The following is a 24,144-nucleotide window of genomic DNA, read 5'->3' on the forward strand; positions in this document are numbered from 1 at the left end:
TAAGATAAGGTTTTCAAAACAGGTCATGATGGTAATGTCAACTTTATCTTAAATAGCAAGCTAGCTAGCTAAACCTGCCAGTGACACATCACTTCAGACAGAATAACCGATTGTTGCTTGCTATAAATGAGTAGCTGCTTCTAACGTTACTTCTTCAACGATCCATCGTTTTAAAAATCACTGAAGATTTAAATGTTAAGCTGCTACTGTAAACTGCCAACCCAGTCTCACTCTGGAGTCATTGGAATCTGGTGCTTGGGCAGTGACTTGCAGCATCAGACAATGACAAAACAAGCAATCCTTTAACGTTGGCATGACATATGGCCGCTTGCAGTTGTAGTTAAACAGTGCTCAGCAGTGTCAGGGGGAAATGCAGTGGGACAAGAACTAAAGTTAACACAGCAAAAGAGGAGCGGTGGTGTATGGGTCCAACAAACACCAGCTTTCACCAGGGAGAGTGGTGTTTGCATCCTGTAAGATTATAAAGCCAAACCCTGTTCGTCTTTCCTAAACCTACCCACGTGATTTTGTTACCTAAACCCAACCGCATGCATCGGCTGTTGGATAAAAAACTCAGTTTGCATTGTTGTACTGACGTAGTGTGTTTATTTTGAAAGAGACTGTATGTAAACGGTAATTTTCCTGTGAAAACATAAGTGTATTTTTAAAGAAGATATAATATAGCGACCCAGAACGTCAACAACCAACATACCCAGGGTACCTCTAACATCTTATCTGGATGTGGAAGCAACACCGAGTCAATTGGCAGCAGCGATGTCAATTCAATTTTCCCTCTTCCCCCATGTGAGTTTTGATCCGGAGATTATACAAAGATAAATATATGTGCAGTGTTAAATGATCCAGTGAAACTAATTTCTTATTTCAACAAGGAAAGAGCTGCACTATACAAATGAGTTTCACCTTCAAAGATAAAGGAGGAACAAGGGAGACGACGGCTGCCATGGTTTGAAAAGCTGCAGACTGTTTGGACTGTAAATAAAAACGTCAGCTGCTGCAGGATGATGAGATCATTTGTATTTTGTTTCCTCTCCTACTAGAAACTGGAGTACCTTGTTTGACACCCAGCGCTTGAATCAAAAGACCTGCAGCGTGTCACTGAGCCTGTTTTATTGTGCTATGATAAAGATTACATTGATTAAACAATCACACGTAGCTTAAAGCTGCTGTGTGGCTGCCACATAAACACTCAGAGTTCAAGTCTGAGCGTGTGAATCTCAATCAGATCCTCAGATAATGTAAATCCATAATCCATATTATAAGCCTATAATCCAAGAGCCCTGTCATCAGTAGCCCGAGATATTCTTATAAACCAATAATCCTGGTTGCCATGACTCTTATCATAAATGTCACCTTAAGATTTCATTAGGCAGAGTAGGAGTAGAGAAAGTGGCATTTATAAAACCCTCCTGTGTTTCTGAGAGCTGATCTAACAGCTGATTTCCTGCAATACTGGAACAGTCAGCTATACTGACTAGAGCTGAAAGTGATATGAAATGCATGCATTATATCTGAATCCTTTACAGTCCAAATACTTTCACTTTTAATTGCTTACATGTAATACATTATCAGGAGACTGCATCAAACTGAGCCCCCCTAACAAGCGTCTGTCAGGTTAAGGCAGGGGTCGGCAGCCTTTGCTATCGAAAGAGCCATTTTTTGAGGCTTCCTCCCTCAATCAAAAGACATGAAGAATGGTTGTCTGTCTCTATGTGTCAGCCCTGTGATAGTCTTGTGACCTGTCCAGGGTGAACCCCGCCTCTCACCCAATGTCAGCTGGGATAGGCTCCAGCCCCCCACGACCCCCGACAGGATAAGCGGTTACGGAAGTAAATGAGTTAGCCTAGATAGGGAGACTCAAGACGAGCTACTGTCATTTGAGGTTTGGCTAAATTTAGAGGAAAAGACACCAGGTTGTACTGTAGATGTATGATCCGCATTTTAGTCAAAAAAATGTCAAAACCTTTTCTTAGAGAGTGCAGAGGCTTCACATTTTTACAGTCGGAGAATATAAAATCACTTCAGGCCTAGAACAATGATGTTTTCCCATAGGAAGCCATTGTAGAGAGGATAAAGAGCCAAATGTGTCTCTGAAGCCGCAGGTTGCCCCCTACCCCTGGGCTAAGGGATGACAACTTGTAGACAACCACTGGTTGAACTGCAACTAGTTTCACCCATGGATGTATGCAGAGAACTGGATACAGCCCTGTTCATTCCTATGAAAGTAGCGCTAAAAAAAAAAAGTAAAATTACCCAGATCTTTCAAGAGCGAAGGCCAAGAACACCGAGCGGCTAACTTGCTCCAGCAAAACAGCTACCTTCCAGTTTAGTGTACCACCATTCTCGGAACCCATCGGCTGTATTCGGCGTCTGACTTCCGGCAGACGGCGATACAGCCTCTGGGGGCAGAACCCCGATTTTTTGGCATTCCGGTTTGATTTGGGCGGAGGAGGCGAATTTCTGTTTCCGACTTCCATTTATATATAAGTAAATATGCTGAACCATTGCGATGGATTCAGAGTTTGCAGTGACACCAGTTATGTTCCGCCTCGTTACTTCACCGCACGGACCGTTTAACCTGGCAACAACTGCAGCCGGCTCAAACGTGATTGGTCAATATCACGCGGACTACAAACAGCCTACAACCGGAAACCAGGGCTCTTCCACTCTTCTTCCGGAGGCAAGATATCCGGGGTTTGCCTACAGACTCTGCATTCACTGAATGTAGAGTCTGTATATAGAGACTAGTGCACCACTAACTTGAATGGGAATAAAGTGCAGCACTGACTTGAATGGGGATAAAATGATTTAATTGTACAGCTCTTCTAGAGTTTTCAAATGTTATAGGACCAAATGGATCAAATCTTGATAGTTAAACAAGTCATTCCAGCAGACGTTTGCTCAAGCCGTCGCTCCACCAGTAATTGTACCATTGCACATGTACTATTTCAGTTTGAATATGGTGTATTCTGCCACCAAAATCCAGATGAGAAGACTGACAGAGATAAACTGTACTCACAGCAGAATAAAGCTTAGACAACAGTGCTAGCTCATGTTTTTTTTGTCCAAGGCTTTGCCTCCAAACACTCTTTTTTAGTGACCTTATTGGCACTGATATGTGGTGAATGGGTCTACAATGATGCTGAGGTGCCCTGTGGTTGATGGTTGGCTTTTTGGTGCTATTGTTGTTGCTGTTTCTAAAAGTGTCTGTTTATTTATGACATTTACTGTGCAGCAGGCTACAGAATGAATTCCCGAAAAGACTAATAAATATTCGTCTATCTAATGGGTCATTCATTCCCACTCAGTAGTGACATTTAGTCTTTTTTACTCTCATAAAAACTTTTACAAACACTTTTATACTGTGTAATAATCTTCTTTTTAAAGGGGAACACTTGATTTTTGAAAGTATGACGTGGAAACAGTATAAACTGTATTTCAGAGGTATTTGGTCTTGGCTGTAATGCAGAGGCCACTTTTACTTCAGACGTGCATCTGCTCCACTTAAACTGGTACTGCCTGCTGCAGATGGTTTTTTACTTGCAGTAAATGTTACCTCTAGCTGAACTCTGGCTTGGCTCATGCAGAGCAACAGATGGGGATAAAGAACATGGAAACATATCCAATGAGGCGCTGACAGTTTGGCCTTAACCTTCACACACAAAAAGCTTACTTTAACTTTACGAAATTGAGATGAAATCGTATCATGCAACCAACCCTGCACACAAGGTCAGAGCCTGGGTTTATGCATGCAGCGTCTCAGAACATTTTAATTGTTGACTTGATAATATTTGGGAGCCTTTCGCTGTGGGTAAGCAGCCTATTGACCTCTTCATACTCTGAATCCCCAAACTGGCTGGAAAATGAGGGAGCAGGAACAGAGTAACACTTTCTTAGTGTCTCTTTATCAGCTACGTGTCCTTGATGGAGGTGTTTTACCTTTCACTCCTTCATCTGCAGCGTGTCCAGCATCACTCACAGCTCCCAGGTGTGAATCACTGTGTGAATATACTGCAAATCAAGGTGTTACTGAAAAATAACACTGTTAAATTCACTCTCTTGGATAAAAAGGTGTAAAAAATAAAATCTTAAAATGCTAGCGGCGGTACAAAGCGTACAAAACATTTACTTAAAGGGGCTTTATATGAAATTCAGAGCATATAAGTTGTCTGGACACATTTCTCAACATGGAGGTGGCTGAGCTGGCGGCCAGCAGCTAAGGGTGCTAACTCTGTGCTAAACAATGGCAACAGTGCTGACAGAGCTAACAGTGCTAACCTGGGGGTTGGCGCTACCCATAGATGTACAACATGTATACCAGTATAACAGTATCAAGCTTCCAGGTTTACTACCGTGATATGCAGCCCACTGAATATGCGCAGTAGTTTTGGTTTGAGTTACCACCCATAACAGTGTTTGCCCCATCTGCAACTACCCGCTCGGCTTACAGACTTTAAAGTGTAACAAAGTCACAGATTTTCAAAGTGTTATTCTTGGCTCAAGAAAAGTTTTACAAATATCAAACCTCCATGGATAAAAAAAAATCATAATAGAGAGAGTCATAACTGACCTTGTTTCCTGTCAACAGTTTTACAGGCGTCTCTTCGATAATGGTGGTCTACCAGGAAAATGCTTTTTGGTGCAATACCGCGAGTAGCCACTGATTAAAAATGGAGCCAAGGTTGAGTGGTGTTTTTGGGACCCTGGTATTATGCTTCCACGACAACTTCCCGGTATCAGCATTAGCTGCCCATAGAGTGTATAAAATAATGGACTTAGCCACCGTCACATGGCCTGATTGTGTAAGTGACCTTATTTGGACAAGAGGCTGGAAATAACCCTAGCTAGCATTTACAGCTGTGGTGAACTGTGATAATGCTAATGCTAATTTTTGCTAGCAGACAAAAAAAAATGTACTTCCTGAAAAAACAGAACGTCGAATTCTTTAGAGGGTGTTTTAGCACAAGCCTGAACAACCAAAATGTCACCAATAATTTTCATGAGCTGAAACACACTCAAATAGTGACAGCTGCATCCTATATACTCTGAATCTGATGTTACACCATCATTATGTTAAGCTTACCAACATTGTTGCTGTAGTAGTGACTTGCCAATGGACAGATATATACAGTACGTAATTAATCCTTACAGGAAATTACTTACAAATTACTACGTTCACTGCAACACAAACAGGAGACCAGTAAAAATACAACAAACTGAGGACAAAAGCTAAAGCAAATTACTGAAATAAAGTGTTTGTTGGTAATGTGCAATGTGGCTTATCTAAAGAGTATAAAAAGTATATTAACATTTAAATTATGTATGTTTATAATTATGTATAAATATCAAAAATACAATTGCACATACACACATCTACATGGTAAACAGTGTTATGCTGTATATGTACGTTCAACTATGTACATTAAACAGTCTAACGGCAGCTGGCAAGACAGACTTCCTACAGCGTTCAGTCGTACACCCTGGTTCTATTAGTCTGTGGCTGAAGGTGCTCTACTGAACCACCTCCAGCCTTAATAACATTTTAACTAGTGAGTTATAGAACTCATCCAGTTGGACATTTTAACATGGGGATCTGTGGGGATTGACTCGCTCTTGGAGTGAGCCTCAAGTGACCATTAGAGAAAGTCTAGTTTTTGGCACTCCCATGTTGGCTTCATTTTTCATCCCTGATTTTCATGCAGAAGACGTTGACTAATTCTGACATAAAGAAATGAAAAGATGGATAATTAAATTAGATAAAACATGTGTGGGAATTAAGAACTCACAAACACATTACTTTCTACCACCACATTTTCTTTTTACTTTTCAAGGACCTATAATATATATATATATATATATATATATATATATATATATATATATATATATATATATATATTTGTCCATTTTCTTGCCCTTTTTACCCAACATTTTTCAAACCTATCAGATTCAACCTGTATGAAAACATAATTCCAGCAAGCTGGCATACATGAAGGGAGAGATGGAACATGTGGAGAAAATGTAGAAACATATGTGATGGTAAACAAAATGTCATGAATTGATATATTAGAACATTACGTTGACATCCACAGAAAATATATTTGCCATTATTTTACGTGGAAGGTTATGCACAGAAGATTACTGTAAAAATGTCATCACACACAACAAAATTCCAGGACTTTTCCAAAACTTTCAATGATTTTTACCAATCCCATGACACTTCCAGGCCTGGAAAAACATGATTGTGAAATCCTATGACTTTTCCAGGTTTTCCATGACCTTGGGAATCTTGCATTTAAGTTTTTTCAGTTGAATTCGAGAAAATTACGTCCTTAGAGGTACTTTTTGTGTATAAAAAAATTTTGATTAAATATAACATAAAGGTCAAATATGAGAAAATAAGTTCACAAAGCACACAGTTCATTTCATTTTTTATTCATATACAAACAGTGCTTTTCTGAAAATACAGTTGATTAAGTGCAGATGTATTTTCAGATGTATTTAATCGAGTCAAAAAAACATCCTTGTTGTCTTCTGAAGTGGTTCATCCTGGCTTGCAGCTCCTGCAGCCTTCAGTCTCTGTGCAGCTCACAGCTGGATGAGGAGACACAAAGAGGTGGATGGAAGAGACAAGGACAAGATGGTCAGAACAGGAAGGATGCTGTGAAACAGAGAGGAAGCTACATGTATATACTGTACAGGTCTGGGCCTGCAGTTATCAAACACCTCAGAATCACTGCACTGAAAGTTGAATGGGGACTAAAAATACCACATCAGAGTCCGACTTTATCTGCTCTCAGCAGAGAGTAGAAGTTCTCATTTGGGAGAAACTGACATCACGTTTTACAACCCTCATAACCATAAAATTAAACTGATGTCGGCTCCTTGTAGTTTTTTTCCACAGTTTTCAGTGTGCAGTCACATTTAACATCTGCTAATCAGCACTAAACACCAGGTTCAGCTGAGGCTGATGGGAACGTCTTAGCTCTGCAGGTATTTGGTCATAAACCAAAGTATTAGGCACATTAAAATGCTGATGATTCTGATGATGACGTTAGATTAGACAAGATATGATTCATCCTGAGGGGAACATGATTGAATTGCGATATTTCCCCCCAAAATACAAATGTGGATCTTATATCAGCGCTAGAGGAAATGCCAGAGGCTCATCAACGATGTTAGAATTCAACCTCTGGGGAATGTGAATGTTTCTGTACAAAATTCATTCTTGAGATACCCTGATGTTACGGTTCTTAAATCCGTCTCACCGTTAGCTTACTGTGTTTATGTTGTGCTGCATTTGTATTATCATCCTGCAGTGTCTCTTCCTGCTGCCTGTGCGTAGGGGCTGCTATGCCACTTTTGCAGTGGAGAGGGAAAGGTTAAGATCATTTGAGCTGATGACAGCTACGCTTGTTACTGTGGTTGCAATAAAAACCTCCACAAGGAAAAAGCCAATACTTTCTTAATACAGCTGTTTAGTAACATGTAATCATGTAGGAAAGTGATATTTCAGTCTGCTCTGTCCGCAGTCTCTCATCCACCGCCGCTAATATTATGTTATAAACAAGTACAGAGGCTTTTCATCCAATAGCAAATTGTTACCAACAAGCTAAAACAACAGCTGTTGATGTTAAACGGTTTAGCTCAGTTTGTCCTGTATCTTAAAACTTACGGGTGGTCATGTGACCTGCAGGCAGTGAGTCTCCTCAGCACATAATGGTCATGAGTTTAAGAATTACTTCTGTAAAAGGAAAAGAGGATTCTTCCTGTCTTTTAAACTCAAGTTAAGACATGACAGGTAGTTCAGGTATTTTCCTGTAATCTATAAACAATCTGATGCATGAAAAACTAAATTAAAGCCTTTATTTGTACAGTTTATAACATGTATAGAATATAGACCGTGGTGTCTCACCTCATTTACATCAGTCAACCTCCTTTTTTAGGTATTTCTTCATGACTGAAGCCACGTCTCCCCCCTCACTACCCTCCGCCTCCAGTCTCTCCCCCTGCGGCCTCTCAAACCTGCGTCTCACTCCGCCTCCCTGGGAGCTTCCACCTGAGCTGGAGGACTCACTTTCAGAGCTTTTCCTGCTGCGGGTCGAAGGAGGCAGCTCTCCAAAGCGGACGCTCAGCGCCCTCCTGCCTCCTCTGACTGAGCTGGCCAGGCTGCTGGTGGACTGAGCTCTGCGGATGGCGGGCAGGATTTCGGAGGATGCGTCGTCACGGTCGTCAACCAGGTGGCGGTTTTGGAAGACCATAGGTTCTGAACCCAGAGACGCTTCGCCTCCATCCTCTGTAACGAGACTACCCAGCATGCACCGCCTCAGTGCCTGAGGGGAGCGCTGTATGGGGGTCATCCGGGAGCGGAGGGATTCGTCTCCGTCCTCCTCTGGGATGGCCAGTGAGGGAGGCTGATGGCGAGCAGTGAGGGAGGAAGTCAAGGAGGAGAGGTGAGGCAGTGAGGGAAGCGCAGAGAGGGAATCACTTGAGTTGAAGCGAGAGAGTTTGGCTCCAGATGTAGAGACGGCAGCAGATGTCTGGGCTTCACTGATAGAGCGAGCGCTGGCAGCTCGAGGCAGGAGTGGCGAGGACGGTTTGAGGATGCTGGGGCCAGGCCGGGGCTCCTGGAGGTCACCTGGACCGAGGGAGAGGGCTGAGGTTCTTCGCCTGAGAGTCGAGGCCGCGGTTGTTTGATAAACTGGCAGGGAGACGGTGCTGCCGGCTCCTTCTCCTGCATCGCCGCCAGCTCTGCGTTTACGGAGTCCGTCCAACAGCTCAGACAAGGCAGAAGAGGACGGGGCTCGGCTGGGACCTCTGGAACCCCCGCCTCCTGCCTCAGAGCCATCGTCATCAGGATCCACACAGGAACTTTAGAGTAAGAAAAGAGACACTATATCAGTCAAAACAGCCCATATGACTGGTTAACATACATCTAAGGCTGCAACTAACAGATATTTTCATTATCGATTAATCAACTGACTGTTTGAAAAACCGTCATTAAAATAGTTGCTGATTCGATTTGTCACTGCAGCTCAACATCTGTGTGTGAACTGCGGGCTTACCGGAAGCTATAGGTGCTCATGGTGTCAGCGACAGACTGGCGCCCGCTGATGGTACTGCTGCCATAGGGGGAGCCACCGCCACGGGAGCCTCCTCTGGGCACTCCTAACCAATGACGAATCCCCTCTCCTACATCCTCTGTCCCGATAGAGCCGACACTGGACACCGAGTCACTGCAGAGCAAAGTCACACTTTATCACAGCCTCAATGGAGACATGTCACCCTCCATTCTTTAGCTGGTAAATATGCACTATTAGCTGCATATTGAGCATGCACGCACATTACAGACTGCTGCTCAGCAATGATGATTCCACTGCAAGTCAGGGGAGGGTCACAGTTAGGGCTGCACCCTTATTTTAAAGATCAAAACATCTGTGAGAGGCCAGAGTTTGACTCACAGCTGAAGCATCAAGTTTGTTTTTCTTTTATCTACGTGCATTATTTTCCAACAAAAAATGCAGGTTAAAAGCCATTAAGTTTTACACATCAGATCTGTCCCAATAAATAGAAAAAATCTTGGTTATGATGTTAAATTTGTTAAATTTACAGAAAATTATGACATCACAGTGAAGTTGCCCTTTGACCTTTTAGATGTCATCACTTTATCATTTTATTATATTAGACATTTGCGTGAAAATTTTGTAATAATTGGTGAAAGAATTCTAGAGTTATGGCCAAAAATATGTTTTGTTAGGTCACAGTGACCTTGACCTTTGACAATCACTTCATAGTTCAGTCCAAGTGAACTTTCGTGCCAAATTTCAGGAAATTCCCTCAAGTATCTCTTGAGATATCACGTTCACCTGAATGGAACCAACATAAGGTCACAGTAGCCTTGACCTTCATAATCTAGAATCGAATGGATGCAAGGTCAAAGTAACCCTGACCTTTGACTTTCGAGCACCAAAATCTGATCACTTCATTGCTGTGTGTAGGTAAACGTTTGTGTCAAATTCAAAAGAATTTCCTCAAGGTGGTCTTTTGATGCTGCATCATTAGAATGAGACGGACCAGGTCACAGTGAAATTTGACCTATGACCACCAAAATCTAATCAGTTTATCAATGAGTCTGAGAGAACGTTGCAAGAAATTCCCTCAAAGCCTTCTTGAGATATCACGTTCACCTGAATGAGAAGGACACAGGGTCACAGTAACCTTGACCTTTGACCTTCAAAATCAAATCAGTTCACCTAAGTCCAAGTGGACGTTTCTGCCCAAATTTGAAGAAATTCCCATGATGTATTTTTGAGATATTACATTAATCGGAATGGGACTGCTGCAAGGTCAAAGTGACCTTGACCTTTGACTTTCCAACATGAAAATCTGATAATTTCATAGCTGAGTTCAGGTGAACGTTTGTGCCAAATCTGAAGCAGTTCCCTCAAGGTGGTCTTGAGATATTGCAGTCATTAAAATGAGACGGACCAGGTCACAGTGACCTTTAACCTATGACCACCAAAATCTAGTCAGTTCATCGGTGAGACCAAGTGAACGTTTGTGCCAAATCTGAAGAAATTCACTCAAGGCCTTCTTGAGATATTGCGTTCAGGAGAATGGGACATACTGGTACATACATACATACAAAATGACAGCCAAAAACAATGCCTTCTGCCACAGCTATCACGTCCTCTAACAGAACAACCCAGACACAGACAAACAAATACTGAAGCCATCATCATAGAACAAAGCTATAATGGCATACGGCACGTTTTTAGATCAATGAATGCCATTTTCCAACCCTCCATGTAGCCATTGATTTCCATTAAACTCAGGTTGATTATCATATCAGCATAAAGACACTTGTACCACATACATAATTTATCACTGAACAGCATGTGTTTATTGTTTATTTTCTAACTGGTCCTTATGGAAATGTAGGAAAAATGCAAATTATGTAGCTACAGTAAAAACATACTTTATGATATACCTTACATTTAAAGAGGACTTGTAATTGTCAAGTAATTAAGGAGTAAAATGTTTTGGTGCAGCAGTGGCCCATGGACAGTTAGTAGCCATGCACGCAGACATTTCCACTTGAATCACCTTAAAGGATCATTTTAGATACTTGGGACTTGTTTTTTGTGGTTTTGGCCATCGTTCCTACTGTGTGTCCTTCAGTGATAATAAAATTGTACTCACCAGGTTAGCTGCTGTGAACTCAGTATCAGTTTCTTCAAGTTGATGTGTGTAAATATATCAGACCTTACAAACCGTCTGAGTTTTGATTCTTTCAGCAAAATATGGCGTCAGTTTCTCCATGACACTCTAGTGCTGCTGCCCCATAAAAATCTGTGTACCAAAAAATCTGTGTACCAGTCGTCATATACAAGTTCACATTAATAAAGATAACATTTTCCTTTTTTTCCACTTGTATGTACACTGCTCAAAAAAATTAAGGCAACACTTAATAATCACAGTATATAACCAAGTTATTAAAACTTCATCTGTCCATTTAGGAAGCACAAGTGATTGTGAATCAGTAACAGTTTAATAACATCAAATGTATGAAGGTGGCAGGTGGTGTTGTTGACGGGATACTTGACTTTATCTGGCTGAAGATGTGTTTGATAAAACAAGTTGGGAAACTGGTTTAGTTTTGTCCATCCTGTCCCATCGTGTGACTTCTTTTTATCACCTTGTTCTCAAATCTCATCAGTTCCTTCAGTTAAATCAGAACTAACAGAATAGACGGCCAAAACTAGTCGTATTAGAAGAGAATGATCCTTTAAGAGGTGAAGTTCTCTTTCATATTTAACTAAGCATTATTACAATTAGATGTTTAATGATGACACTTCAAGTCCTGACGCAACGCTCAGGTCACACACACGTACTACCAACTCTCACACACATTCATGAGGGTCTTACAGGTCTTTCTTTCGAGTCAACGACTCCACAGCAGTTTGAACACTGGAGTGAAGGGCAGAGTGGTGAAAGGTTGAGTTTCAACACAGACATGATCATGTAAAGGGATAATTTAGGTCCTTCGAAGTGGAGTTGGATGAGGTACTTATCAACTGTCAGTGTATTACCTACAGTAGATGTCAGTCGGCACGCCACCAGTTTGGAGAAGCAGGCAGGAGTACTGACACAGAAGCTAAGCAAGGTACTGCTGTGGACGGGGGTCAGCATTTGTAATTTAGATGCCTTAAGATATTACAATCCGTTTAATCAGTACACTATATTTAGAATATTTTCGTCACATTACCTTGCTGTCAGACAGCCCTTCCTGACAGGGAACTGAAGCCGTTAATTTACTTTCTTCAAATCCACCAGGCTCCATTGACAAAAACGGTAATTTTACCTTGCACAACACAGGAGTTGCTGGTGTATTGCTGTCTCAATCGGTTAGTTTGTGTGAGCTATTGTCTGACTTTGGTGTTTAAAGTAAGAAGTCACACAGTGTTACACAGTAACACAAACAAACTCACTGATCAAGCCAGTGGTAGACCAACAACTCCTGTGTTCTGTGGGGTAAAATTACATCCTATTCTCATTCCCAGGTTGTCAAATAGCCACTGACACTTCCTCACGCGCCTCTGCATGTGATATCAACACCAAAGGCACCCCTTAGTATCTTTATGAGACACACCAGGCATTCAGCTAACTCCAGTGTGCATCTGCAACATCACCTGAAGCTGAGAGCAACTGACGTCGTGTAAAGAAAGTGGAAGGGTTAAACAAAGCGGACTTTCGCCAGGAGACCGGGAGACCACAGTTTGCTGATGAGCGGCGATCAGCTGTTGCTGCTGTTTGACACAGCACTGAAAGGTCGTCCTTGCGAAAGACTCTCCTCCTGCTTTTACTGCCCTGTTAGCGCATGCTAATCCAGCACGTCATATTTTGCTGCTCGGGCAGAAGCATGTGACATGTAATAGTAGATTTTGTCTGTAACTGTATTATATGCAATATGTTTTTACCTGTTTTACATGCTGTATTTAATTGTTGTTTTTAATTTTTCTAGGATGCCTTTTTACAGCTGGCGAAGGCAATGCCGATGAAAACTAGCCTTTTAGCTAATTCAGGAGCATTTACATTTGTTAAAGTGTTGATTAATGCACAGTGTCTCTTTTCTTAAATAAAAAAAATCAATACATAAAAACATAAGATTAAAGCCTCGCAGCAGTGGTTTACATCTGACACAGAGCCATCAATCTCACAGCAACACCAAAACAGCTCGACTCTGTTGTTAAACCTGGTAATAACAATTGGATAATGTTAGCTCTGTGATGCTAACAGTTAGCCCCAGCAGCAGTGGTCCCATGATAAACTGAGAGAGGGGCTCAAGCGAATCAATGAAATGAATAATGAAATGAGATTTTACCTGTTTTAAAAAGCCAAATTTGCAGTGATTGAAATTGCAAGGTCACTCAGAATTCACAAGTGATTGGCTGAATATGCGTAACTTGTTGCGAACTCAACATCTTGGTGGGACTGGTGGGACCCAGGGGCATGATAAAGTGCATGAATTTGATGACCTGGTGATGACATCAGGTTGAAAATTACTGTTTTTTTTTGTCAGAGTTTGGTGGCTTTGAAGAGTGAAATATAACAGCTTCAGTTCCCAGTCAGAAAGGGCTGTTTGACGGCAAGGTAAAGCGGTGACAATATTTGACATGTAGCATAAACTTAAACTGATATTGATTTTTTTAGGCTGCTAAAACACATATTGCTGCTGCCCTCGTTCACAGCAGTACACTGCGTAGCTCCTGTGTCAGTACTCCTGCCTGCCTCTCCAGGTAATACACTGTAGAAAAGTACCTCATACAACAACACCTCAAAAGATCCAGACTATCCCTTTAAGTCAAAGGAGGGAGTTCCCCTCAGTGAAGCCAGTTACCTTTCAGAGTCGCTCTCGTCGCTCGACTCCACTTCCTCCAGGGCGGCCTGCAGGTCCACAATGCGGCGGATAGACGTCTCCAGGTCCGCCTGTAACGCCTGTCTGACGGCGCTGAGCTCCTCCACCTGCATCTCCTGTAAAACAAACATGAGGTTAAAGGATGTTTGTCGACAGCGAAGGCGCTCACCTTCAACGGGGCCAGCTGTGTGTTTTCATCCTGGCCCCCCCTACAACCCGGAAAGACCCCGCGGCCCAATCCGCCACAGCAATTACCTTCATTCCACCCTATATTACCTCATCAGTCAAACACTGAATGTCCAATGGCATGTCCTCTCTCTCATACAGTCCTGCGACCTCTGGAGCCTCTGGTGCTGAGGCTTGTACCACGTTATTTACAAAGAAAATTGTTACATACGCACGCTGACATTGGGAGAATAGAGTGATTTATTAATTCATCTCATCTGTTTTTTTGTTTGTTTTTTTGTTCTGTCTCGCTGGCATCCTGTCACACATGCCTGAGCACACACACACACACACACACACACACACACACACACACACAAACACAAACACAAATACACACAAACACACACATATACAAAAGCTTCCAGGCTTTCAAAGTTATTGGCTTTGTTGGCTTTGAGGAGACGGGTGTGGGTGCAGTGGTTGTCATAGAGACACGTAACCATGTAAGAATGTGTGTGTGTGTGTGTGTGTGTGTGTGTGTGTGTGTGCCCATAACCTTGAAGAGACAATGAGGATTAATCACAGTCAGAGAGAGAAAGCAGGATGAGGGAGAGATGACGTTAAGGAGGAGGAGGTGGAGGAGGAGTGTGTGAGCATGTGTGTGTGTATGAATATGTGTATTCATGCAGGCTGTGTACATGTGTGTGTGTGTTAGGTTGTTAAAGGGCATCCTTCAGTGTGTGTGTGTGTTGCTTGCTTTGTGCTAATAACTGAATAATTATTGAAGCTCCTTCTCTTTTTCTCAGAGGTCATGAAGAAATCTGCTGTGAACAGGAACATGATTGAATCTGAAACTCGGAGAATAACTGGCAAAATATTTAATATCTATCTGTATTTATTATGTCTCTGTCGGACTGTAATGGACTCCCCGAACCTGCCAAGCTCTAGTCATTCTCTCAATATCAGACATTTGTTTAATACGGAGCCGGGCTGGTTACATTTGTGAAAAAAAATAGTGTGAAGAAATGAGATCCTATTCCTCGACTTTATCAATGTGTGGAAATGAGATTATTCAAGTTCCAGATGTGGTGGGACGGTTGTCAGTTTGGGAGTGATGCTGTTTATTATGCAGCAAATAAAGGTAATTAGATTTGATAGTAGGGCTGCACAATTAATCACAAATTAATCACAATTGTGATGTTGACATTTAAAAAACGTGCTCCACTTACAGGAACTCTGCTGCTAACAAATCCAGCGCTTCCTAAACTAACAGCAGCCTCCACTATTGAAGACCTGTCCACTACGCAGATTTGCAAATCCTGAAATAGAGAAGCCATACTCTCCCTATGATTGGCTAGTGCTCGCTGACTTCTTTGGTTGGATTGGTTAAGTTTAGGCATGAGGAGTGTGGGATTGGTTAAGGCTGAGGTAAGAATGTCTGGGTGAGCCAATCAGAGGTAGAGTAAAGCCTAATTTATGGTTGGGCGCGCAACACTTTTGAAGAGTAAGACATATTTTTGACAAACAGAAAGTGTCACTCAACATTTTTCTTTAATGTTGCGCACCTTGAGAATTTTCTTATGTCACTGACAACAATGTTGCGCTATGCGTTTGTTAGTATCACTATAGTCACGACGGAGAGCGGTTTAAAATCCACACTGACTCTGACCTGCATTCAGCGTCTCTGTCCACACAAGCAGCTGTCTGTCAGCAGCAGCTCGTGTGGAACAGCGGCCGGTCAAACTGCCTTCACCAGGCTGACTGACAGCAGACATCTACAGAACCGAAGTGGTTTTCATATCAGCTCCACGGAGAGAAATCAACAGTGTTTGTATTCATTGATTTTATGTTCGCAGACTGGGAGCTGTACAATCAATAAATATAAGGTTATTGAGATAACCACACATACACAGCGAGATATTTGTATGATTTAAACAGCTGTATGTGAATATGATGCACTAAATGCAACAGAAACAGAGTCAGACCTTTAAAAAAAAAGCAGGCCGTCTCTGGTGTCACTAAAGCATTAAATGAAAATGTTGTGCGACTGTTTAATTTATGTCAAGCAACGCTCTTCAAAAGTGTCAGGCCATTCATTCACTATCCTAGGAAACAGAAACTTGTGTGCACTATGTGTGCACCCTGCAGAGGCAGTGTGCAAAAAACCTCTTAATGTTGCTGCTGCAGACTGGCAAAACGTCAACTGTCATCATCTGCAGACTGCATCAGGCTTGTGTCTGCATCACAAAGCAGCACAACTAACTTCTTAAACCACCTACAAAAATATCAAGATGTGCAGTACGATGAATGCATGAAGACAAGAAGAATAACGTCGCTAATGTTACCTCACTACATTCCCGTCCTTGTCAAGCATCAAGTCAGAAATCAGTGACAGCGATACTTAACAGCATATAAAGGTACCATGAATGAAATAAATAAACTAGAAAAGCACTCAGAGAGTGCAGACCTCCGCCAAGTAGGTGCTATTCCCTCCCCCTCTGCGTCAGATTTTGCAGCCTGCATCACAATTAGGTTATTTGCATCACTATCATTATTATTAGGGAGAGATCACACCTAGAAGAAACGCTAGAAACGCGACGCCAGTAAAACCATTGTTTTCCTATGATACGGCGCGTCTGACCGGCGTTCAAGCGTCTTTTTAGATGGGCGTTTTTTCGGCGTCTTTTTAGACCCGCGTTTTTGTAGGCGCTTCTTTTTAGACATGCGTAGATGCTGAAAAGTTAAAATATTTTCAACTTTTTGAGCGTCAGACGCCAGTAGCTAGCGCGCATTGAATAAGCGCTTCCAGCGTTTCAAGCGTCTTTGAAGCATCCGCGTCTCTAGCGTCTCATTTCTGTGTGATCACCCCTTAAGTTATATATGCCTTCACCATGGAGACACTGTGGTGTATTTATTTCGTTTTTATTTTGTACCAACACAGAATATAATGGTTTTTTTTGTATTTTTCACTTTTCCAACACAGAACACTAATTTCAACTTTAGAATTACAACAATATTTAGCAAGTAGAACAAGATGTGCTTTCCGGCCACCAGATGGCGCTATTTTCACCGTCTTTAGAAATTGGAATTGCTGCTGAGGCTGTCAGACGACAGACTTTTTTATTATTTTATCCACTTTGCTTCAACCGATAACCACCAACGTTTCATCACTTGTTCCTTCTCCCATTATCCACCTTTCCTGAAAATTTCATCAAAATCTGTTAATAACTTTTTGAGTTATTTTGCAGACAAACAGACCAACGCCAGCGAAAACATAATCTCTTTGGCGGAGGTAATAAAAACACAGTAGTGGATACGAATCTCTGTAGCTCTCAAAGACGGACTGCAATAATCAATACAATCACATTCCATTCGGCCAAAAATATCTGTCCTGTAAACACTGTTTTCATCTCGGTACATTCTGTAATGGCGCACTTACTTTTATATTAACATATATTTTGGGTACAATCTTATTTTTACTGTGCTTCTATGAAATTAACTGAATTCAGGCGAAGAAGAACCTTATTTTAAGTTTTACTCAGCACTCTGTTGTTATGATTCTGGGTATTAAGTTTTGGTACAAGTTATTTAGATTTTGTTTCTAGGAGATACACTGTGAATACGTACCAAGTTATTTTGATGCAATTATTTAAACATTAGCAGCAGGGCTAACCCCTGAAAATCGGAGATTCGAATCGTCAGCTGACTGACTTTGCTTCAAGTCTAGCTGTCGTTTTTGTGTTGTTGTTTTTTTGTTTGTCAGTGTGCTTTGCAGTTTACTTCAGAGGACACTGCTTCTTCAGATTTTGCTGCGAAGTGAGCGCTCTTGACTTCCACACTATGCGTTGGTACATACAACTGCAGACACGCAGGCAGCGGCACAGGAAGCGAAGCTTTGCACCATAAGGCTCTGAGTTAACAATATCTTCTCTTGTCTGCTGTGAAGTGGTGAACTTACAGCTCACAGCAACTTACTACATCAGTCTATAACCCGCTGTTAGCTTGTTTAGTATATTACGTTAATGCCACTGTCGCACTTAACATCCCATTGAGCCCCATTTAAACTTTAAAACTTCATATGGAACAGAGTAAATTGTTGAATACTCGTATTAAACAACCAAATCTGATTCGACTGCCATATTTCTGAGACAGGTACAGCCCTAATTAGCAGGACTGTACCACAACATGAAAGTGAAAGCAGTGCTCTGTTTATTGAAATGTTGCAGTGCAATAAAGATATTTTGCCCCTTAAATCAATAAATAATTGTGATAAATAATCTTGACCTCAATATTGATCAAATAATCACATAATCAATCATTTTGGTCACGATTATGCAGCTGTCATTTGTAGCCATTTAGTCTTCCAGGTACTTCCAGCTGGCGCAGAATGAAATACACTTATTGGTTGTTTTGGTTGTGTACAGGAGTTACTGACAAATGTCTTGTTATATTTTTGATGTTTAATATAAAGTAGTGTCATGAAATTTGGCTTGACACTAAATCTTAATACACCTTACTGTATACTGCATACATGTACATGCCTTTTGATAATAGTGGGGGTTCTTTTAGAGCCAAGTTTAAAAGAACATAGTTTTCTTTCAAGTCTGACCTCAGACTAATAATTTAACTGTCTCCCTTTTCTCTGCTGTTTTTTTAAAAGACTGTCTGACTGCTAACAGACATTGTTCCAGAGCTCAGCTATTAACTTTGTGAGAACAGTGTTATTTTTATTAACAACAGAAACGAAGCGGAAAAGTTGGAACATTAGATCCAAGTTCTCCTGAAACAATCTTATAAAATCGGGGAAATGATGCTCAGACGATACACTGTAAGCCGAGCCTTTATCGGGTTTACATACAATAAATGCATGTTATTAATTATGTATATATATACACAACCTTTATGACCCAGGTTGCAAAACTGAAATTATTATTATTTCAAATGCTACTCTAGTAGCTGGCACATTTACAAAAGATCATTGTTTTGTGGCCAAATCCTGCAAAACATTCTAGCTTTACTAAAATGTGATGATTAAAATAAGGTTTGAAAACACATCAGACATATAAAGATGTAATTACGACAGAGCATTTATGTATCTGCAGAGAGTCTCCGTCCTGCTGTCAGTGCTGCTATGATCAAACTTGTGCAGTAATGAAAGTGATGTTTTCTAATGTTCCAGATAATACACCAGCTGTTGTTTTGAGAACAGTGGAGGAGAAGTGGCTGTTTCGGAAGTGGGGTGCGCTTTCTATCATAGCCTGGAGGAAGTGTTTCTTGCCAGGGCTTTTTAAGTACCAGCCTGGCCTTAAAATGTTGTCTCACAGCCTGGATGGGAGTAACGCCTGTTTGGGTTTATATTTAGCAGCCTCAGTGGCGCTCAGGTAGAGCTCTGGTGATCTGTCTGCAGGTGGCAGGAACGCCAAAGACAAGTGTCCCTGCAGTTATCTCCATTTCCGGGCAAAGGGCTGCTGTTTGTGTCTCGTCATGGAGCACAGAGGTTTTTATCTACTACTGTTGTTTTCCTTTTTATTTAAATGTGACAAAAGTGTGACATGGCAACAACTGCTGTGAGGGGAAGTGGTCCTTATCTGCTGTGAGGGTCCTAAGGACAGAGGGATGTCCTATGCTGTAAAGCCCAATGAGGCAAATTGTGATTTGTGCCACTGGGCTTTATAAATAAAATTGAACATTAAAATTAAATTCTTCACAATGCTGTGGCTGAATGTTAATTTATATACGCAATGTTAATTCAGTTCTTTTTTGATCATTATTTTCTCTTAAAAAACACCCCAAAAGAACCGATAGGAGTACTGTTAAAGTACCGGATCGATAAGCAGTATCGGTAAGAGTCAGGGGCGATTGCTCTGAGGCAACAAGGGAGGCTGAACTTCCCCTAAAATTTCATAGAGGAAATGGTCAAATATTCACTATTGAATTTACATTAAAATAAGAATTCACACTGCATTAAACATGCGCTAGGATGTGTTTCACATCATGACTATGATGTTCAAACATCAGCTGTTTATCACCAGTTTTCAAATGCGACCTCCCTGTCATACATTCTCGTGTCAGCGCAGTGGACGCGGAGCCTCCAAGCATTCCTATGAGACAGTGCTGAGCAGGTTTTTTTCATGCAGCAAAGCGAGACGCTCATTGAATAAATGCGACAAAATCGTCACTTCCAGGGAGGCTCAGCTTCCCTGGGACCTAATGGAGCGGTAGGCGGGAGACGACGCTTGGTGTATGCATGATGATTGGAGGAATTGTCTAAAAGGCTGAACCCCTTTGTGACTGACAGCGCTTCGCATTTCGAGCTCAGTCCCGTGCGGATATTTGCGAGTGGAGTCTTCTGGCAGAGTGCCGTCTGGAGTTCCTTATTTCCATAAGCGATATAGCTCATTTTCACTGTTAAACCCATCTGAAAATCTTTGAGGTGTGTTTTGCTGTATGTCTACAAATTTTATGATGTGAACTTAAAGTGAGCTTCCCCATTTGAAAGACCAGCAGCCGCCACTGGTAAGAGTAGTAGTATCGTTGAAATCTTAACGATACTCATCCCTATGGCAGACCCCTCAGAAGGGAGAAACAAACTTAACTGAAATTAAAAAATAAAAAATGAATTAATAGATAAATAATTCTTTAAAAAAAATATATATATATATATAACCTTAAAACTGATATAAAATAAAGAGGTGATAATAGTGATAAAAAATAAATAAATAAATATATTAAATACATTTTTTAAAAAAATTAACCATTACCAAAAATAGAGAAAATTAAAACTATAAGGGGGGGGTCCCTCCTCTGTTACTTAAGATACTCTTAATGTATGTTCAATGTATCTTCGCTTTAATTCTAAAAAGAGCGTAAAAATGATATCAAAAAATGAAGTAAAACAGACTTAATTGAAGATTAAAAATATATAAAATAAATAGTAAAAATAAATAAAGAATGATTAATGGTGACAGAAATATTTAAAAAAAAAATACAAATAAAATTTACAGTTGTAATTGTAAAAACAAAGGAGAAGAGAGAAGATAAAAAATATTCTACTTTTTCCCACGTTTTTTTTTTTTATTGGGGAGTTTTTATTACCACATTGTGTGTCTGAGGACAGAGGGGGTTTTATGTTGTACAGATTGTGGAGCCCCATGAGGGAAATTAGTGATTTGTGATATTGGGATATATGAATAAAACTGACTTGACTTGTATCTCCAGATTTGGATATTCAGATTTGTTTTATATTTTGAGTATTCCTTTAGGAAGTGAAAAAATTCTCTGCTTCTCACTACTAAAGCCACATAAACTACTAAAACCCTATTGAAGTATCTTAGAGTTGATCTTTGAGTACACATGAACAGTGACAGTGTGTGTGTGGATCTGTGCACACGTACATGTGAGTGGTTATTAAATGCCACTGACATCACAAATAGAGGAATTTGGCAGAAAATGCCAATGATGACAGCAGCATCCACAACATGTGCGGTTATTTATGATCCAGTGTGACTGACTGTGAGACTGAACGCAGCAGCGGCGGCGGTGTGAGCGCGTTACCAGCTCCATGCGTCTGCGGCTGCTGTCCTGCTCTCTCTGAATCAGCTCCTCCATCTCCAGCCTCACGTCCTGCAGCCGCTGCTGGTAGTAGCGGGCGTTCTCTCTCTCCCGAGCTTCAGCCTGTGCGCTCTGCTCCAGCTCCTCTCCCAGACGTACCACGCTGTCCCTTAAACGCAACACCAGCACCTGCGCATCACACAAGTGGGACAACATTTAAATAAAAACTCCACAGGCTGATAATCATGTGTTGAACCTGGGGACGCGTCACGTGGTCTTACCTCAAACCTCTTGACTTGCCCTCTCTGGAACTCCAGTTTGTTTTCCAGGTCACACACACGTGCCTCCTGTTTGCTGACAATGCTACGCCCCACGGTGGATGACTCCAGGAACTGCACCCTCGACACGCTCTGCTGGAGCTGCATTATGAGTAGGAGGGAGAGAGAAAGGAGCCAGGACACATTTGGAGAGCCAAATTAATGCACCGATACAGCAGTGAATGTGAAATCTTGTAGTTACACTGAGATCTGTTGCAAGTAGGTTAAATGATCCAGAAATCCATTACAGTCTCACATAAACCTCTCAGTGCTACATTTAGCCTGTGATGGTCTAAGAAAACTCACCTCCTCCTGCAGAGAGTGTCTCTGTTTCTTCACCTCCTCCAGTTCAGCTTGCAGCTCTCTGATCTGAGAGATATCACTGGAGGACTAAACCACAGGGAGAGTGTGACAGAGATTGATTGATGATTTAGTTTCAGGAAACAAAAGTGATTTACAGAGCTAGAAACACAAACTGTAAGCAAGTCCAGAGCGGCACCTGAGCAATGAGCGCTTTGTGCTTCTTCATGAGTTCATTGAGGTCTTCCTGGTCCTCCTCAAGCCTCTTCAGCAGGTCTGCTTTCTCATGCTGCAGCAGAGCTAACTGCTCATCCACCTGGACACAGAGATAAAGAGGTTTCCCACTGGACAAAAAAACCCAACAACACCCACTGAGATCTGGCTTTTGTCTTTAATGGAAAAGGTCACAATCAGCATTCACTCCCAGGACAACTGCAGTAATCACGGCTCAAGCTCCAGCCGCCAGAGATGGAAATACAAAACCAAACGCACTATTTCTTTGCACCTTTGTTGATGCAATGCCAAGACGGACTGCCATAAAATACTGTCCGTCTCCGTCCAAGCAGCTCCCAAAATTATTGAAAACTTTTAGTCGGCATCATAGACTGTATATAAAGTTGGACAACTTGACATCACTTCCTCCCATTGTACAAAAATGAAGCCAAAACATCTGCTAGTATCTTGCACCGGTGACATCATTTGGAGCCAGAGCCTGCACGGCAGCGATCTCCGCAGCGTCGATTTCTTGCCCATACACAAGCAGTGCCATTGATCATGACCAAACCGATCGGCACACACAGCTGTTGATCACGACGTCAAACCTCTTCCTATAGTAATCAAATAGCTTAAAATCAAACTTATCTGGAAAACCAACACTTGAGCAAACATCAGTGTGATAAGAACGACCTAAAATGACAGAAACCATCTTTGGGGAAAAATGTATTTGACATGCACTTTGATTTTTAGTTTGGTCCATGTCCCATCCACTAACATGGAGGAGGCGGGGTTTATGATCTCTAGTGCAGCCAGCCACTAGGCATTGATTAAGATGTTTTGGCTTCGTTTTTGGGGAGTTGTTATGTCTATAGTTAGCACCAAGTTTGAAAGAGAAACTGAACAGTTAAGAGATAACAAAGAAGTAACCACTGTATCATTTTAACTAGCCTACATGCTGCTTTACTGACCTGTTTTCTAGCTGAACGGCTCAGGTCAGTCTCAGTCTATTGCCAATTTTTAATATGTTTTCCCATGTTCCCACATCTCAAGGGTGTAATTTGCATGTTTGTCATTTCACTTTGATTATGACTGTGTACTCTGCTGCCAAAATCCAGATGAGACAAGACTAACAGAAATAAAAATGTTGACATAGTGTTCTCAATCACCCTCAAGGATTACCATGTGCACACAGAAGAATCAAGTTTGGTCAACAGTGCTAGTTTTTTTGCCCAGGGTTTTGCCTCCTAATACTCTTATTGGTGCTGCACACAGCATTAAAAAAACTGCTCACCCTCTCCCGCATATTTTGGTTCACATGTGACTGCGACTGTAAAAATAATGGACGTAGCCACCTTGATGTCACACATAGGTTTGTGAACTCCTGTTTTGAAGCAGTAAGTTTGGCTTTTTGGCCGTCGTCATCTTGTTTTTTTTGGGAGCCAGAAGTAACCACATTCTGGTGAGAGGCTGGAACTGTGGATGAGTGAGGGATGGATCTGACAGAGAAGTCGAGGACACTATCGGGTAAGGATAGACCGATACATCAGCCGGCCGATATATCGGGCCGATATTTGAGTTTTTTTACTTGTACTGGCATCGGCCGATACGCGCGTGGGTTTGCGGATTTATTTTTCCCTGGCACTTTTTTTCATTTGA

At 41.5% G+C, this 24,144-nt stretch overlaps 1 protein-coding gene across 1 annotated transcript in view; it reads right to left on the minus strand.

The window, feature by feature from the left end:
* Window positions 1-6,437: 6,437 nt before the first annotated feature.
* myo18b (myosin XVIIIB) overlaps window positions 6,438-24,144 on the minus strand; it is a 76,514-nt gene continuing 58,807 nt past the window's right edge. Inside the window, exons 36-44 of the mRNA XM_033646636.2 lie at window positions 22,472-22,588; window positions 22,279-22,362; window positions 21,937-22,074; window positions 21,659-21,844; window positions 13,919-14,052; window positions 11,947-11,988; window positions 9,084-9,254; window positions 7,934-8,889; window positions 6,438-6,612 (exon numbers count right to left, since the gene is read on the minus strand). Of these exons, the coding sequence (XP_033502527.2) occupies window positions 7,944-8,889; window positions 9,084-9,254; window positions 11,947-11,988; window positions 13,919-14,052; window positions 21,659-21,844; window positions 21,937-22,074; window positions 22,279-22,362; window positions 22,472-22,588 (1,818 nt within the window). The 3' untranslated portion in view covers window positions 6,438-6,612; window positions 7,934-7,943. The remainder of the gene's footprint in view (window positions 6,613-7,933; window positions 8,890-9,083; window positions 9,255-11,946; window positions 11,989-13,918; window positions 14,053-21,658; window positions 21,845-21,936; window positions 22,075-22,278; window positions 22,363-22,471; window positions 22,589-24,144) is intronic.

The sequence above is a fragment of the Epinephelus lanceolatus genome, chromosome 19 (genome assembly GCF_041903045.1).
Source record: "Epinephelus lanceolatus isolate andai-2023 chromosome 19, ASM4190304v1, whole genome shotgun sequence".
In the NCBI taxonomy this organism is placed as follows: domain Eukaryota; kingdom Metazoa; phylum Chordata; class Actinopteri; order Perciformes; family Serranidae; genus Epinephelus; species Epinephelus lanceolatus.